General features: G+C 42.7%; 1 protein-coding gene across 2 annotated transcripts in view; it reads right to left on the reverse strand.

The window, feature by feature from the left end:
* TMC7 (transmembrane channel-like 7) overlaps positions 1-15,818 on the reverse strand; it is a 62,696-nt gene that overhangs the window by 16,352 nt on the left and 30,526 nt on the right. The window contains exons 6-13 of one of the 2 annotated variants that reach the window (XM_010837114.1): positions 14,920-15,065; positions 11,548-11,695; positions 10,145-10,318; positions 8,898-9,055; positions 6,025-6,142; positions 5,617-5,714; positions 3,488-3,674; positions 977-1,107 (exon numbers count right to left, since the gene is read on the reverse strand). In XM_010837114.1, coding sequence (XP_010835416.1) covers positions 977-1,107; positions 3,488-3,674; positions 5,617-5,714; positions 6,025-6,142; positions 8,898-9,055; positions 10,145-10,318; positions 11,548-11,695; positions 14,920-15,065 — 1,160 coding nt within the window. The remainder of the gene's footprint in view (positions 1-976; positions 1,108-3,487; positions 3,675-5,616; positions 5,715-6,024; positions 6,143-8,897; positions 9,056-10,144; positions 10,319-11,547; positions 11,696-14,919; positions 15,066-15,818) is intronic. The other variant, XM_010837115.1, reaches the window with a different exon arrangement.

Genomic DNA, 15,818 nt, shown 5'->3' on the forward strand with positions numbered 1-15,818 from the left:
TAAAACCTGAGAGAGGAATTCAAAGGTCTAGGCTTTTCAATTAAAGATGAAGAAATGTGGCGCAGTGGTAAAGAATCCACCTGCCAACGCAGGAGGTGCAAGAGACGTGGGTTCGATCCCTGGGTCAGGAAGATCCCCTGGTACTGGAAATGGCAACTCACTCCAGTATAAGAAAAAAAAAATGAAGAAATGGGACAAAATAGGATACATAAAATAAAGAAACGGAATTCCATGAGACTAAGTCAAGGGGTGGCAAACTACAGCCCATAGACCAAATCTGGTCCACAGTCTATTTTTCATAAAGTTTTACCGGAACATAGTCTTGCCTACTGGCTTATATACACAGATGCAACATAGGCTGCATAGGTTGCAACATAGACGATATGTAATCAGTTGAGCCAAATAAGTGCTACAGAAACCATATAGCTTGCAAAGGCTAAGTCGTTTACTCTCTTTCCAGAGTCGGTATAAATGGTTCTAACAGAAAAAGTGGCACCCCTGGGTTTGGAACCCTCAATTTCTCATCCTCAGGACTGAACATTTCCCTTCTTTCCAAATTCCACACTAGATGACACGCTCCCCCGTGCCGTGTCTGAGTTGTCTTTATACCCCCAGCGCCTAGCACAGTGCCTGGTACATAGAAGACACGCCAAATCTTCTCAGTGCCCACGCATTATCTTTACAATCAGAAACAAACAATCCCAAAGGCGACCAGAAGAGAGGTCCTAGGAAAAGGGATCGGGTGGAACAGACCCAAACAACACTCTCAAAACCAACGGGAAACCTGCAAGTTCAAGTTCAGAAGTGGACTAAGCTATTTCAGCATCCAGAGGGTGATTCCAAAACAAAGGTGGACTTGACACCCAGGAGTAACTTACTGACCTCTGCTGGTGCCAATAAAGAATGCAAAGAAGGCTTTAACACAAAAGAGGGACAAGTCAAGGAGGGAATGTTCTAGAAAGAAAGTCATATTTACCGTGCCATGCTGATTGTCAGAGGTATAATTGCCAAGCACAGTCCAATCAGCAACACCAACAGGAAGAAGAAATTAGAATTGGATGCTCTGAACTGCCTCGGAGAGGGTCTGCAGGTATAAAGAAGACTTATCTAAGGAGAGAAAGGAAGAAAGAGGAAAAATGAAGAGCACTGCTTCTCTGAGGATAAATGAGCACAGTCATGCATTACAGTGGGAATATAAATTGGCTATAACCTTTCTAGAGGGTAGTCAGCAATACAGACCATAGTGAAAAAAATGGCCAAAACACACGCATATGGTATTTACTGCTACAGTTGTTGATAACAGGGAATAACTGAAAGCAACCAAAAAAAAAAAAAAAAGGAAGTCGCTCAGTCGTGTCCGACTCTTAGCGATCCCATGGACTACAGCCCACCAGGCTCCTCCATCCATGGGATTTTCCAGGCAAGAGTACTGGAGTGGGGTGCCATTGCCTTCTCCGGAAAGCAACCAAAGCAGCTATCAATGTAAGCAGCTATCAATGTAGTTCCTTAAAGGTTAAAGTGATTCATACGATGGAAAACCACCTAGCCCTTAGAAAAAACAAGAGAGCTTTACATCGTATAAGGCACTGTCAAATAAAAAGTTGGGACGTCAAAACTTTGTACTGTATGATCTCATTTGTTTTTTAAAAATATGTATTTTTAAACACTTTACCATAAATTTCCTTTCTCAGCTTTACTGAGGTATAATTGACAAATAAAATTATAAGGTAGAGTATACAACGTGATATATTTACAGTACACAGCATGAAGATTTGAAAAGATTCAAAAAGTATTCTCCTTAGGGGTTTAAATATGTATTAAATATATACATACCAGAATAGGAGATACTTTGCTTGCATTTTTACGTGAACATGGATTTTTCCTATATATTAAGTCTTTACTGAATTTGTTCCAATACTGTTTCTGTTTTTATGCTTTGGTTTTTTTGGCTATGATACATGGGATTTCAGGCTCTCTGACAGGGGACTGAAACATCACCCTCTGCACTGGACCCCCAGTGCTTAAGTCCCTTTCCTATATATTAAAAATAAATATTTCCAATGAGGTTAAGACTTGAAGGGGAGATCAGGTGGGGAGTGGGGGAGAAAGAGGCATATACTTCCTCCTGAGTATTGCAGAAAGCTATAGTCTCAGGAGCATCAAGCTCCTGTGACCACAGCAGTCAGAGCATCTTGTGAGCCGAGGGACCCTCGTGTCTGGTCAGGGTGTCTGGGGGCAGCTGGCCAGTCAAGCTGGGGTGTCAGAACTCAGTCCAGTGCCTGTGACCCATTCTATTACCCCCATGCTGTCTCTACTGAGCTACACGCTGGGAAGCCACTGCCTGATACTTTCTGGAAGAAGAAAAAGTTCCTACGAGCTTTCTCGTATCCACTTCTCCTGTGGTGACTTCAGCCAACTGAGTTTTCAAATGAAAGCACTGGAACATTCTTCAAAGACCAAAACAGCTGGGTAGAAAGTATGACCCAATGAAAGGCCCGGCCTACTGGATTAAGAGCATAGGCTCTGGAGTGAGGTAAACTTGGGTTCACATCTCAGGAGTCACTGATAAGCTGTGTGATCTTGGATCAGTTACTTAGCCTCTCTGAACTTCAGCTTCCTAATTTATAAAATATGGTTACTAGCAGTACCTACTTTAAAGGATTACATGATCATCTATATAGTGGTTCAGCAGAGTGGGAGGACACAGTATTATTATCACCTGTTAGTACTGTTGTACTTATTAATAATACTATTATTACTTCCATTTTTTAATTCCTAGGGCCTGGTATATTAGGTGCTCAATTATGTTGGGCTTATTAACAGATATATATAAATATATATATATATATCTATATCTAGAAGAAGGGATGGAATACATACCTGCACTGTTTAAATGTTTAACAGTGAGCATATATTGCATCTATAATTTTAAAAAGTTTGATTAACAAGCCAAGATAAATTAGTCATCTGTAGGGCTACTTCACCCATTGAGCCCTTAGTTCAGGTACAATGCCTACAATCTGTGAGCTGTTTGAGGAGCTACATAAATAACTGATAACTGAAAATAAATGCACCAGCTCCAAAAGCCAAGCAGAAAATTAAATAATTTTAAGTAATAAACCTTTTCTTAAAATCACCAAAATGAACCACTGTAGATGCTTACTCCTTGGAAGGAAAGTTATGACCAACCTAGATAGCATATTGAAAAGCAGAGATATTACTTTGGCAACTCAACTCTTAGCTACATACAAAAACATTTAAACCATAGGAGCAAGACCATTCTTCAACTCTCAAAATGATAAAAATGTGAAAACCCATTCAAAGTTTTTTTTTTTTTCACAATAAAAAAAATACATATATCAAATAAGGGATGCAATTGTGATACATCTGATGGGATCTGGGTGGGCTCCAGGCATGTGTGTGCTGAATGTCCTGCAAGATCAAGAATGGTCCGGGTTATCGACCCCTCAACCCCACCTCTCCTTACCTCTTTCACGTAAAAGATGATAATGAACTTTAAGGTTGCAATTGCAGGAAGAAGGGGTGAGAAAAAGGCTCCGATCCAGCAAATGGTTTGCCCGTAAACAATCCCCAGAACATTATCAGGGATGGCAAACTCCTGCTCTCCCCAGCACTGAAAAAGCTTCCAGGAGGAACAGTAGGTCACCAGGATCCTGCAAACAAACAGGACAGCTTACCGCCTGGACTACCAGGGTCGGCCGAGGCACAGAACCACATCCACACAATTAGGGCTGTTTCCATGCATACTTCTCATGCAAACTGTTCGTCATATGTCTAGAAGATGCAACATACAGTGAACTCTGGAGTCATTAAGACTAGGGTACAAGTCTCAGATCTATAGTTTACCAGCCAACTAACATTAGACAAGGCTCATTTTTCTCATCTGAAACATAGGGGGATTATAACACAGCTTACTGCACTGCATAGACAGTAAATGACCTGCAGTCTCTGTGTGCTGGCGTGCCACTCAATTCAAAAAGTACAGCGCTATCGTTCATCCACACAGATAATGGCTTACGAGGGACCTATTGCCCTGTATGCCACTCCTGGAATCCTAGAAGCTTCCTACAGAAACCCTAGGACCAGGGGTCTGAGATAAATACACACAGCTATTCACTGTAGCATTATCACATATTAGCAAAAATACTGGGTAACAACCCAAGTGCCCATCAGCAGGGGCTTCATCATCAAATTAGAAGCAATGTGTACAGCAGACTATTACACAGTCTTTAAAACATATGAGGAAAATATATGTGTCCTGACATGTAAAGTCATGGTATTTTGCTTGTGTAGGGGAAAAAGCAAGCTGTGCTGCTACTGCTAAGGCACTTCAGTCGTGTCCGACTCTGTGTGACCCCATAGACAGCAGCCCAACAGGCTGCCCCGTCCCTGGGATTCTCCAGGCAAGAACACTGAGTGGGTTGCCATTTCCTTCTCCAATGCATGAAAGTGAAAAGTGAAAGTGAAGTCGCTCAGTCGTGTCTGACCCTCAGCGACCCCATGGACTGCAGCCTTCCAGGCTCCTCCGTCCATAGGATTTTCCAGGCAGGAGTACTGGAGTGGGGTGCCATTGCCTTCTCCGAAGCAAGCTGTGGATCCACGTAGATGTAACATGATCCCGTTTGTGGGCGAGAAAAGGACACTTTCAGCAAGACTGTGTGTTTACTTACATGTGTATTTATGCAAATATGCTTTTGTTTTCTTTTTAAGGATGGCTGGATCTACCCGCAGATGTTAACAATGGCCACCTCCGAGGAGTGGGGTGGGTCTGGGGAATTAGGGGTAAGGTAACAAGAGGGCTCTCACTATTCTCAGAATTTCTATATTTATTTAAATATTTAAAAACTGTAATATAAACATTCACATCATATTTGTGTAATTTTTTTAAAAGGACAGTTTCTTTTTTAATGTTTACTTTTATGGGTTTATTGAACTTCTGGCATATGCCAGGAGACTTTGTACATGTGAGTAAAAAAGAATTTGTACATGTGATTAAGTGAACAGTTTCACTTAAGGCTCAAGAAGATGCTGAGAAAAAAAAAAATTTAATGACGGCATAGTAATGACAGTCCTGATGGTGACAGTTAATGTTTTGTTGAGTTTTGTGGCATGGAGTGTTCTTAGTACTTTTATCTGCATTTTGTCATTTAATCTTCACCAAAGGGGTATGAGATGGGTACTGCCAGTATTCCCATTTCATAGGTAGGAAAACAGGCACAGAGCTTAAGTAATTTGCCCAAGGTCACGTGATGAGGAAATGGGCAGTGCTGGGCTTGAACACAGATTAGGAAATGCAGTGTCCACTGCAGCCTGGAGGACCTCCACTAACAGGGCCCATGGCTGTGACATGGCAAGAAGTCACCCCGAGGGCATCCCCCAGAAAGCAGCCTCATTTCTGCTCTTTGTGCTGCCTTTCAATGGGGCGCATAATGGACTCAGGGTGATGGCCTGGAGCTGTCTGAAAGGTGCCAGTGGTTGTCAAGTGGTTTCCAGGATGTGGAATCATCCAGTACTTAGTGAAGAGCAGCTGTGATGGGGACCTGTTGGGGAGGATGAGGGGTCAGGGGAGATAAGAAGGGTACCCCTCACACTTACTTTCTAGGAAAATCCACAAAAAGTGTCACAGCCAGGATGATGATGAGGTCAAAGATCATCAGCTTGTACATTTCCTGCCCAACTTGGGTCTCCCAGCACTGAAACCAAGAGAGAAACAAGCCTGACTTGGAGCAGCAAAAGCTAGGTTCTACTGAGGTCATTTCCAGCCCCCGATCCTGTGCCTCTGGAGGCCACCAGTCAACACTCCCCTGAGCTCCAGCACAGACTTGGGTTTTCAAACCCTTAGGAGTTCCTGGTGTGACAGATTCAGCTACAGAGCAAGAAAGAGGATCACCTGGGATTCACACCCTTGGCTCCACGGGCTGTTCTCTCGACCTTAATGCTACCGCGCCCCCCCGCCCCCGCCAAATGACCCACCTCGTAGGACGCCCTTCCCCCCAGCCTCACCGGGTAGAGTTTCTGGTTGTAGCCACAGAGCTCACACAAGTAGTTGTCACAGGATGTAATCTTGGAGCCCAGGGTGAACACCAGCACACAGATGGTGGCCAGCCGCATGAAGACGCACCTGCGGGGGAGAGGGGAGGCGGGGAACATGGGATGAGAAGGGCTTGGGGCAAGCTGGCCCCTCGGAACAGGGCTGGGTGCAGAGAAGTGGCCTTTCTTAACAGCAAACCCACAGATGGGCACCGGGCTTCAGTTTGGGATGATGAGCAAGTTCTGGAAACGGCAGTAGTGATGGTAGCACAACACTGAGTAAGTACTTTGTGCCACTGAATTACACACTTACAAGTGGCTAGGATGGTAACTTTCATGTTATATATATATTTTATCACATTTTTTTAAATGCAAAAGAAAAAAAAATATCAGAAAGCTGGGAAGTCCTGAGTCCATGACGATGTAGCCATGCTCAGAACAACTCCTGAAAAGAACTAACTTAATTTTCTAAGTATCAGTTTTGAGAGATGGCTTAGGATATATTGAGAAGTGGAAAAAAAAAATACATGGCAGAGTCTCAGGTAGAAACAATCCTATTTTTAAAAGAAAACAAAACGTGTGAATATTGGCATGAACAACAGGAGCCACGTAGATAAGGGCTCCTGGGGGGAAGTGGATTCAAGACAGGAGGGCAGAGGGCTCGTTTTCTATGAAGATGGTTCATTTATTGTTTGGTTTATAATTTTTAAAAATTAAATGAAATAGAAACATTAAAAGTGTGTGAGTTGGCGGGCAAACCTATACCATCCATCTGATATTCTGTGCTCCTGGGAGATGTGAGTACCCAGCATTGCCAGGGAGGCTTCCATAACTCAAAACTCATTTGGAATCTAACTAAAAAGTCTGAATCCACAGTCATTATTGGTGACGAGGGGATATAGAAAAACAAAACAAAACAAAACAGCAACAATGATCTAAATCCAAATAAAGAACATTATATAAGACAAATGCCCCAGCTTCTCTCACAAACCAATGGCATAACACAAGGGAAGGGGGATTTTTGAAAGGACAAAAGGGATTTAAGAAACATTAACAACCCAAACCAGCAGGGGGCCTTTCTCTGGATCTTGATTTGAACAAACCAAGACCAACCAATCACAGAAAGCTCTCTGCAGCTCCACCAGGGACCTGACAATTCTATGAGGCATGATGATGGCTATGTTTAAAAAGAAAAGTCCCTGTCACTTTAGAGATACACTGAGCTTTTACAGGTGAAACATGTTGCCTGAAATTTGCTTAAAATATTCCACCAGAGTAGGGGAACCGCATGAAAGAAGACTAGCAAAATGTTTACCGCAGCACTGTTTATAATAGCCAGGACATGGAAGCAACCTAGATGTCCATCAGCAGATGAATGGATAAGAAAGCTGTGGTACATATACACAATGGAGTATTACTCAGCCATTAAAAAGAATACATTTGAATCAGTTCTAATGAGGTGGATGAAACTGGAGCCTATTATACAGAGTGAAGTAAGCCAGAAAGAAAAACACCAATACAGTATACTAACGCATATATATGGAATTCAGAAAGACGGTAACAATAACCCTGTATACAAGACAGCAAAAGAGACACTGATGTATAGAACAGTCTTTTGGACTCTGTGGGAGAGGGAGAGGGAGAGGGTGGGATGATTTGGGAGGATGGCATTGAAACATGTATATTATCATATGTGAAACGAATCGCCAGTCCAGGTTCGATGCATGATTCAGGATGCTCGGGGCTGGTGCACTGGGATGACCCAGAGGGATAGGATGGGGAGGGAGGTGGGAGGGGGGTTCAGGATGGGGAACACACGTACACCCGTGGCAGATTCATGTCAATGTATGTCAAAACCAATACAATATTGTAAAGTAATTAGCCTCCAATTAAAATAAACAAATTTATATTAAAAAAATTTTTTTAAAGACTAGAAAAATGTTGGTAAATAGTTGAAACTAAGTGATGGACACACATAGGGGGTCACCATACTTTCCTATTTGAAAATTTTCAAAAAAAAAACACCTTTTTTTTTAAAGATGCAAATACCACCTGAGGCATTTGAGAAGCAGAAAGAAAACGTTCCAGTTTCATACAGCCCCCACCTGGTCCTCCTTAACTCATGTGTGTTAACTTGGGTCCAGCTTTACCTTTGGCATTTTTTTTTTATGAAACTGAATATTTTTCAGTATGAGAAGAGAGATTACAACAAATTCTAAAAAGGCAACAGTAGCACACACAGTCGGTATCTGGGCCACATTTTTCTCAGCATTCACTCCAGCAAAAGTCTCAGGTTCCTACTGCAAGTTCCTAGTGTAACTCTCTTCCCAAGGCCCACGCGCTGGGGCCGTGGGATGGAACTTGTGGGGGAGTTAATGCCCTTGGGACTCGGCCACTCTTAGGCAGGGGAGGGTGAACATTTGTTGAAGGACAAACACTCTACTGAGTGGGAAAACCCTAAGATATTTTCCATGCAAACTCCCTGAGCTGTCCCGCAGAACCAAGCCCCAGTTACAACTTCCCAAACAGCATACCCTTTATTAGCTGCCTTCCCTTCTCTCCCACTTCCTCACTCTCCTGCTGGCATACACGTGTCCTTCTAACATCTCCAGAGCAGCATTCCTCCAAGGACCCACCCTATGCCCTCAGCTGTCAGGGTGCTAATACATGACTGAAAATACACTGCAGCCAAGTAGACACTTAAGAGATTTCTCTGCATGTGAAAACTCTGAGTCATTTGTGGAGACTATCTGAAGGCTGAAGAGGATTTCTGACCCAGCAGGGAAAAAGGTACCACAATTGGGGAGGTGACAAGTGGTGACCTGTTTGCCATGCCTAGGCATTACCTAAGGATTGTCAGCCGGATCTCAAAACCTGGGGAATAATCCTCATAGTGGATGATCTTGGCAAAGATTATCGGGGTGATAAAATTGGCCAGCGTGATCACAATAGAAGGCAGGTACAGAATCAAGAGGTTCTCTCCAAAAACCATCTTGTCAATTTCCTATGAAGATAACAAAACTGGTCAGGAGTATAATAAATTGCATCACAAATGAATTGACCTTAAGAGAACACAACTATACATATGTCAAATCATTATGCTCAACACCTTAAACTCACACAGTGTTGAATGCTAATTATATCTCATTAAACTGTAAGGGGGAAAAACACCCAAACACATTCAGCAAATGAAACAAAACATTTTTTCATTCAACATGGCACCTAAAACTAAGCAATCTTCTCCCTTGGGTGTTCAAACAGAGGAACCATGATCTAGTACCATACTGAAAGAAAAACAAGCTCTACTGGATTTATTAAGGTGAAATATTAAAAAACCCATGCATTCTGGATCAACGGGTAATTTACAGAATTTTCAAGGCTGTAATTTTATTTTTATTCCAGATAGCCATATATGTCATCGAGATTCTATTATGAAAGGAGAGAATGGCTATTCCAGGTCAATTAGTACTAATTGAACATGCTGTAAACTACCCATTGATACACAATCTGTCTCCCTAGGTAAATGGCTATCTATCTGACTAAATTTTGGCCAAAGGGATATAAGTAGAAGTTTTCCATGCAACCTCCATGTGCTGCCCCCCATCTCCTTTACTTCCTCCCCACTGGCTGGTGGGCTACCCTGTGCCATACAGGAGAAGGCCACATCCTAAGGAAGGCAGGGCTATAAGATGGAAGGAACCTGGGCCCCTGATGGCTGATTTCATGAAGCAGAGCCACTAGACCAACTAGGATTTTTAAAACTACTGTTATTTTAGGTAAACTGAGTCCCCTTTACCTACTTACTAAAGTAGTACAGCTGGGGCTTAAATCCAGGCAGTCCAGCCTAGACGTGAATACTGTAAATTCCAGGAGGAGTAGGTACCCCAAACACACTATTTTGGATGCTTTTTTCCCTACTGAAAATAAAAAACTGGTTGGTTTGATCTTAGTTTTTTTGTCATATCAGCCAAATGTATATTCCCATATGTAAAACAGAATGATGATAGTATCTCCCTTGCAGGTTTGCAATACACTTAGCATACATAACGCCCTACCGGAGTAAAAGTTAAATTGACTTTCACGGAGCACTTACTTTTTTCATGTGTTCTTGAGAGAATATAGTCGCTTTGTAGATTGCATAAAAGCATGCTGCTAAAACAGCCAGCACAATACAGTTCAAAAATAGTCTCAAAGAGTAAATTCGTATCGTTTCTTCCGAAGTCCTTTCTGCTATTTTTTGCCGTATTCTTTCCTCCTCCAGATCTGCCTGAGAACCAAAGAAAACTCATTTGTGAGCACTGGGATGAAAGGATATTTAGGGGTGGAAACTGTGACTCATCGTCATACCCTCCCTCTCGATCTTTACAGTTTCCTTAAATACTCATCTCCCCCAGGATACCCTCTCAGACCAAGCCCAACCAGTTTCCAAGTCTACTAAAAGCTTAAGTGAAGGCAGAACTTCCTATTAAGACTGCAATTCCACTTTGCACTATATGTAAAAACTGAACTATAACCCATTCAGGACATTATCTAATGTAGTAATTATGTAGTAGGCATTGTGGGGCTTTCCTGGTGGCTCAGCTGGCAAAGAATTCACCTGCAATGCAGGAGACCTCGGTTAAATTCCTGGGTCAGGAGGATCCCCTAGAGGAGAGCATGGCAACTCACTCCAGTATTCTTGTCTGGAATATCCCCATGGACAGAGAAGCCTGGTGGGCTTCAGGCCATGGGGTCACATAGAGTCGGACACAATTGGGTGACTAAGCAGCACAGCAGGCATTATTTCTTTAAACAAATAATACACCTGGTTTGACTCCTTCCATCTCATGTTGTTAATCTTATGATATCATCTGTCTCTCCTCCTTTTTGGGCAAGTTTGATAAAGATGATATTTGTTACTCCTTTTATCCTAATTAATTTGGAACTTCTGCATTTTCATATTCTCTGCATCCACCTTATCATCATAGCATTCTTAGTTCTATTTGTCCTGTTTTACGTTCTATTTCTCCTGGTTTATGACAGGTTCTCATCAAGTGGAAAATTAAGTACAAACCAAGAAGGACCTGCTGTATAACACATGGAACTCTACTCAGTATTCTGTGATAATCTATATTAGAAAATAATCTAAAAGAGAATGGACATATGTAATAACTGAATCACACTGCCATACATCTGAAACTAACACAACTTGGTAAATCAACTATACTCCAACAACTTTTTTTAAAAAAGAATCAGTTTTCTTCAACTAGGATTAAAATAAGTTTCCTAAATTAAAAAAAAAAAGTTCTGAGAAGGGAAGATACCATCTCTTTCCCCAGCTCCAGTTCACCAGCTTTATGCTTGGAGGTAAAGTGATCAACCTCAGGAAGTGGTTCTTCAAAACGCTCTTGAAAACCTCACAGGGGAAGGTACCTAAGCAGGACAGCCCGCCCCCCACTCGCTCCTCTGCAGGCTGCAACCCCAGCTCCCACCAAGAGAAAGCCGAGCAGCACTCACCCGGAGCTCATAGCGCAGGCTGCTGTGCTTCAGGTCCGCCATGCTGCGGTTGGTGATGCAGAAGTCCCAGCCGGCAAAGACCTTGTTGCAGTAACTCTGGAAGTGCTCCTCACTCCGGATCAGGTTGATTTTGAACCCTTCCACCGACCTGACCCCAAAACATGATTATCCATTTTATTACAACAACAAAACACAGGCCTGTGGATTGGCTTTGTCTAAAATTAAAAGGATATACACGTGACTGCATTTTCTACCGATTTTGACATGCATGGCCCAGCTCTGGACCATTCTAAATATGGAGCAGACAATCAGGCATCTCAGTGTTGAAAATTGGTCCCTTTATCCATTTCAATGACCTTGTTCCACAGCTGGAATATAATCCAAACTCAACACACTTTAGAGTCCTACATGATCCTGCATGGCACCATCTTTCCTCCCAGAGAGCCACTCTGCTGTAATGACAATAGCTTTTTTTCTTTTCCATAAACACCCAAACCTCTCCTGCAGCCTCAGGGCCTCTGCACTTGCAGTTCTTTCTGCCCTCCCCTCTTCCTATGGCTGCCTTCTTATTCCCTGGGGTTTCACTCAAATATCCCTGTATTCCATAGATTCTCCCACTATCCCATCTAAAGTTGTGGTTTCCGACTTCAAGTCAGTCTCTTTACTTTCCCTGACAGCAATAACCTAACCTACAATCATGTTATTTAACGTGTTCACTGTGTTTGTAAGTCCTTATCCTGACTAAATTTTAAATTCCTTGACAAGTACCCTGGCTGTCTTGCTACCTTTATATCCAGAGGGCCTGGATATAATTATAGCCACTATCCATCTGATGAATAAATGTATGAATAAATGACTTAAACAGTAAAATAACCAAATATTTAGTGAGCACCTGCTTAAGTCAGACACAACTCTGTTGCACAAGTTCATAATCAATACTCATTCAAATGCTTTTCTGGAAAACATACTCTGGCACTTGACATAGCAATAAATACATCAAATGCCACACACTCTGTAGACAAACCAGGGTACTTTTAGGATTCACTACTGAGTTGTGAACACAAATAGAAGTGGAAGGAATTATAGCAATCAGTCATTCTGCCAAAGGTTCATAGCAAGGCATTTATGTCAGAACCACCTGGGCTGCTTTTCCAGTGATTCCACATGGAAGCACTCCCAGGTGATTCCATATCCTGAGATTTTTAATTCAGCATGTCTCATGGAGGGTAGTGCATCCAGAATTATGCTATTCATAAAGCTCCATGGTGATTCTGAGGTCCCACTCCAGTTGAATTGGTCTGATTTAGACCAAACCTACATTTTACAGATGAGAAAACTAAGATCTAGAGAACGGAAAAATTATTTCCTAGGTCCAGAGAGCTAGAGGCAGAACTGGGGCTAGTTGAGTGGTGATGATGATGGTGATAATGATTTTAATGTCTACAAGGTGCCAAGCCCAGTGCTAAGTTCTTTACCTGCCCTGTTTCGGTTAATCCTTGCAACAACCCTTCTAGGTGTGTGCATCTCACAGATGAAGAAAATGAGGTCCAAAGAGGTGGAGTGACATTTGAACCTTGGTCTCTGGACCCCAAGTCCACCCTCTTCGCTAACCTATAGCACTTCCTCCCGCCTGGGGAGGCCGCTTCCCATTACATCACGGGCGCCCTCTCTGCAGGCCTTACCATTAGGTGAAAGAGCTCAGTCAAGACCTGCAGGTGGATTCACTGTTCAGCTAATAAAGCTTCTTCTTCAGGGCCCCTTCCAAGGCCCCGGAAGCACCTCTAGCAGCATGTTCATGAGGTCTTGTTTTTATTTTGTATAACATGCAAAAGATATTCCCATGCTCTTTGTCTTACAGAGGTTCCCTCCATACTGTCTACACAGAAGGTCCATAAAACTTGGGTCTGCCCCTACCACGAGCACAGACAGCAAAGCCAGAGCCCCACTCAACCAACATTTCTTTACCAAGCATCTTTACGCCCTCAAGAAGAGCAGAAATGACTGCTCTTTCCTGTCAGTACTGTCTGTCTGGTGGGGGATAGACACACATCAGTTCATTTTCATCTCATAGATTCTGACTCAGGACACAAGTACCTAGCTGGGCTCTGGGGTTTTCTCTGTGGTGGCGAACCCTGATCTCCATGGAGGACAAACTCAGACTCTAACAGCCTGGTCTCTTTTATATCTGTAATAAGGAGCTTCACAGCCCCATGGCTTACAGCACTGCCTGGCTCTTATAGGGACAATGAAGTGGGTAAGAGAGGTGTTCATCCAAGCTTCCCACTTGGGCTGGAGACAGTAAGCCGTCCATCAGGAACGTGCGGTTCTCCTTCCATAGCGTAGCACAAGTGCTGGGAAGTGGCTGCCAGCCAAGGACAACAGTTCTCAGCCTCCCCTGCAGTGAGCTGTGGTCATGTGACTGAGCTATACTGACGGAATGACAGTGAAGTCCATTCCTCTCAGGCTGAGCCCAGAAACACCTTCCGTGTGATTCTCCTCCAAGGTCGTTTTCCCTTCCAGCCCTTAAGAGGAACAGCAAACCCACACATGCAGACGATGGCTAAGCTTCAGTCAGCCTGAGCTCTGGCAGGACTGAGGAGGAGCCTTCTACACTAACCTGTGCCCATTAAGAACTCCATGTAAGGAAGTTCACGTATGACTTTCATCGTGTTGGGCCACTGTACTTTCGGGGACAGTTATTTGTTAAAGTAATTTAAAAATAATTAATATTCCTCATTTTTCTTGGAATTGACATCTCCCACTAAAATATCTGTCCACCATGGGAAATGCCACAATCACATATGACCCTAACCCACTGGCCACAACTGAAGGGTCAGGATTGGGCGCCTGAATGAAGCAGAGCCAATGAGTTCTTCAAAGGATTTCTGAGCTTGTGACCCTGGGACTCCACACAAGGAAGCTGCCACCAGCAGAATCAGAAATGCAGGAGCCCGTGCTTTGAGTTGTTTTGAATCCATCTTTGTCCTTCCTGTAATGTGGAGTTTCCTCTCTTCCTTGGTTCTCTCAGCCACTCAATCCCCCTTTATCCCAGTTGTCAGAGTTGGGATTCTGCCACTTGCAACCCAATAGAGACCTGTTAGCATACACACCAGATCAAAGACAATGCTGGGGGAATGTATTCAGTAGTGATTGACTGAAAACTCCAGGCTGCTACTCCAGCTCCCAATTGCTGCCTCCATTTCCTCCAGGTCTCCACAGCTGCCAGCACATTCACAAATCTTGTTTTCCATAAAGCCCACCCTTGGATTCTTCTCATCCTTTGGGCAATGGCTCCCAGAGTCCACAGACCTCCAAGAGACTCCAACCATCAACAGTAATTCAAAAAGAACAAAATGATAAGATAAACTGTACCTTTTCACTATCCAAACAAGGCTCAGAGCCAGGTAGGCAATTGTGCTTAACAAATAAGCCAGAGGCAGATCATAGGTGAAATTCTGAAATTTCACCCCATCAATGGTGTAATGTCCATAAAAGAGGTAGGTATCTTCCAGGAAACCCTGAAATAAAGCCAAGGGCACGGGGTCAGATTGCTGAACTGACTGCAGGAAACCAGTCTCCACCTCAAGGAATTCACATTCCAGTGTCATTGTTCATCCCTGAATTCCCAGAGACTGGAAAAATTCCAGATCTGTAGCAACATGGATACAACTAGAGATTATCAAACTAAGTGAAGTCAGAAAGTCAAATCCCATATGATATCACTTATATGTGGGAGTCTAAAATATGACACAAATAGAAACAGAATCATGAATATAGAGAACAAACTGGTGGTCAAAGATGAGGATGTTGGGAGTTAGCATATGTAAGCTTTTATATAAAAAATGGATAAACAAGCTCTGTGCTGTACAGTAGGAGTATATTATAAAACAAATAACGTACTGGACTTCCCTGGTGGTCCAGTTCTTAAGACTCCACACTTTCAACACAGGAGGCGTGGGTTTAATCCCTGGTCAGGGAACTAAGATCTCACATGCTATACAATGCGATTAAAAAAAAAGATATATATACACATATATACAAATATACATATAACTGAACCACTTTGCTGCACAGCAGTAATTAACAATACTGTAAATCAACTAATACTTCAACTTTAAAAAATTAATTTAAAAATTTAGACCAATTCAAAAAAAATTCCAGAAGTATACAGCTGCTCAATTAGGGTTTGGGAAATAAAGCACAGATAAAGTCTGAGCATTAAAAATACATAAGGGTACAATCCAAAAATGAAATTAAGGAAACAATCCCAT

Source organism: Bison bison, unplaced genomic scaffold, assembly GCF_000754665.1.
Source record: "Bison bison bison isolate TAMUID 2011002044 unplaced genomic scaffold, Bison_UMD1.0 scf7180017864072, whole genome shotgun sequence".
NCBI lineage: Eukaryota > Metazoa > Chordata > Mammalia > Artiodactyla > Bovidae > Bison > Bison bison.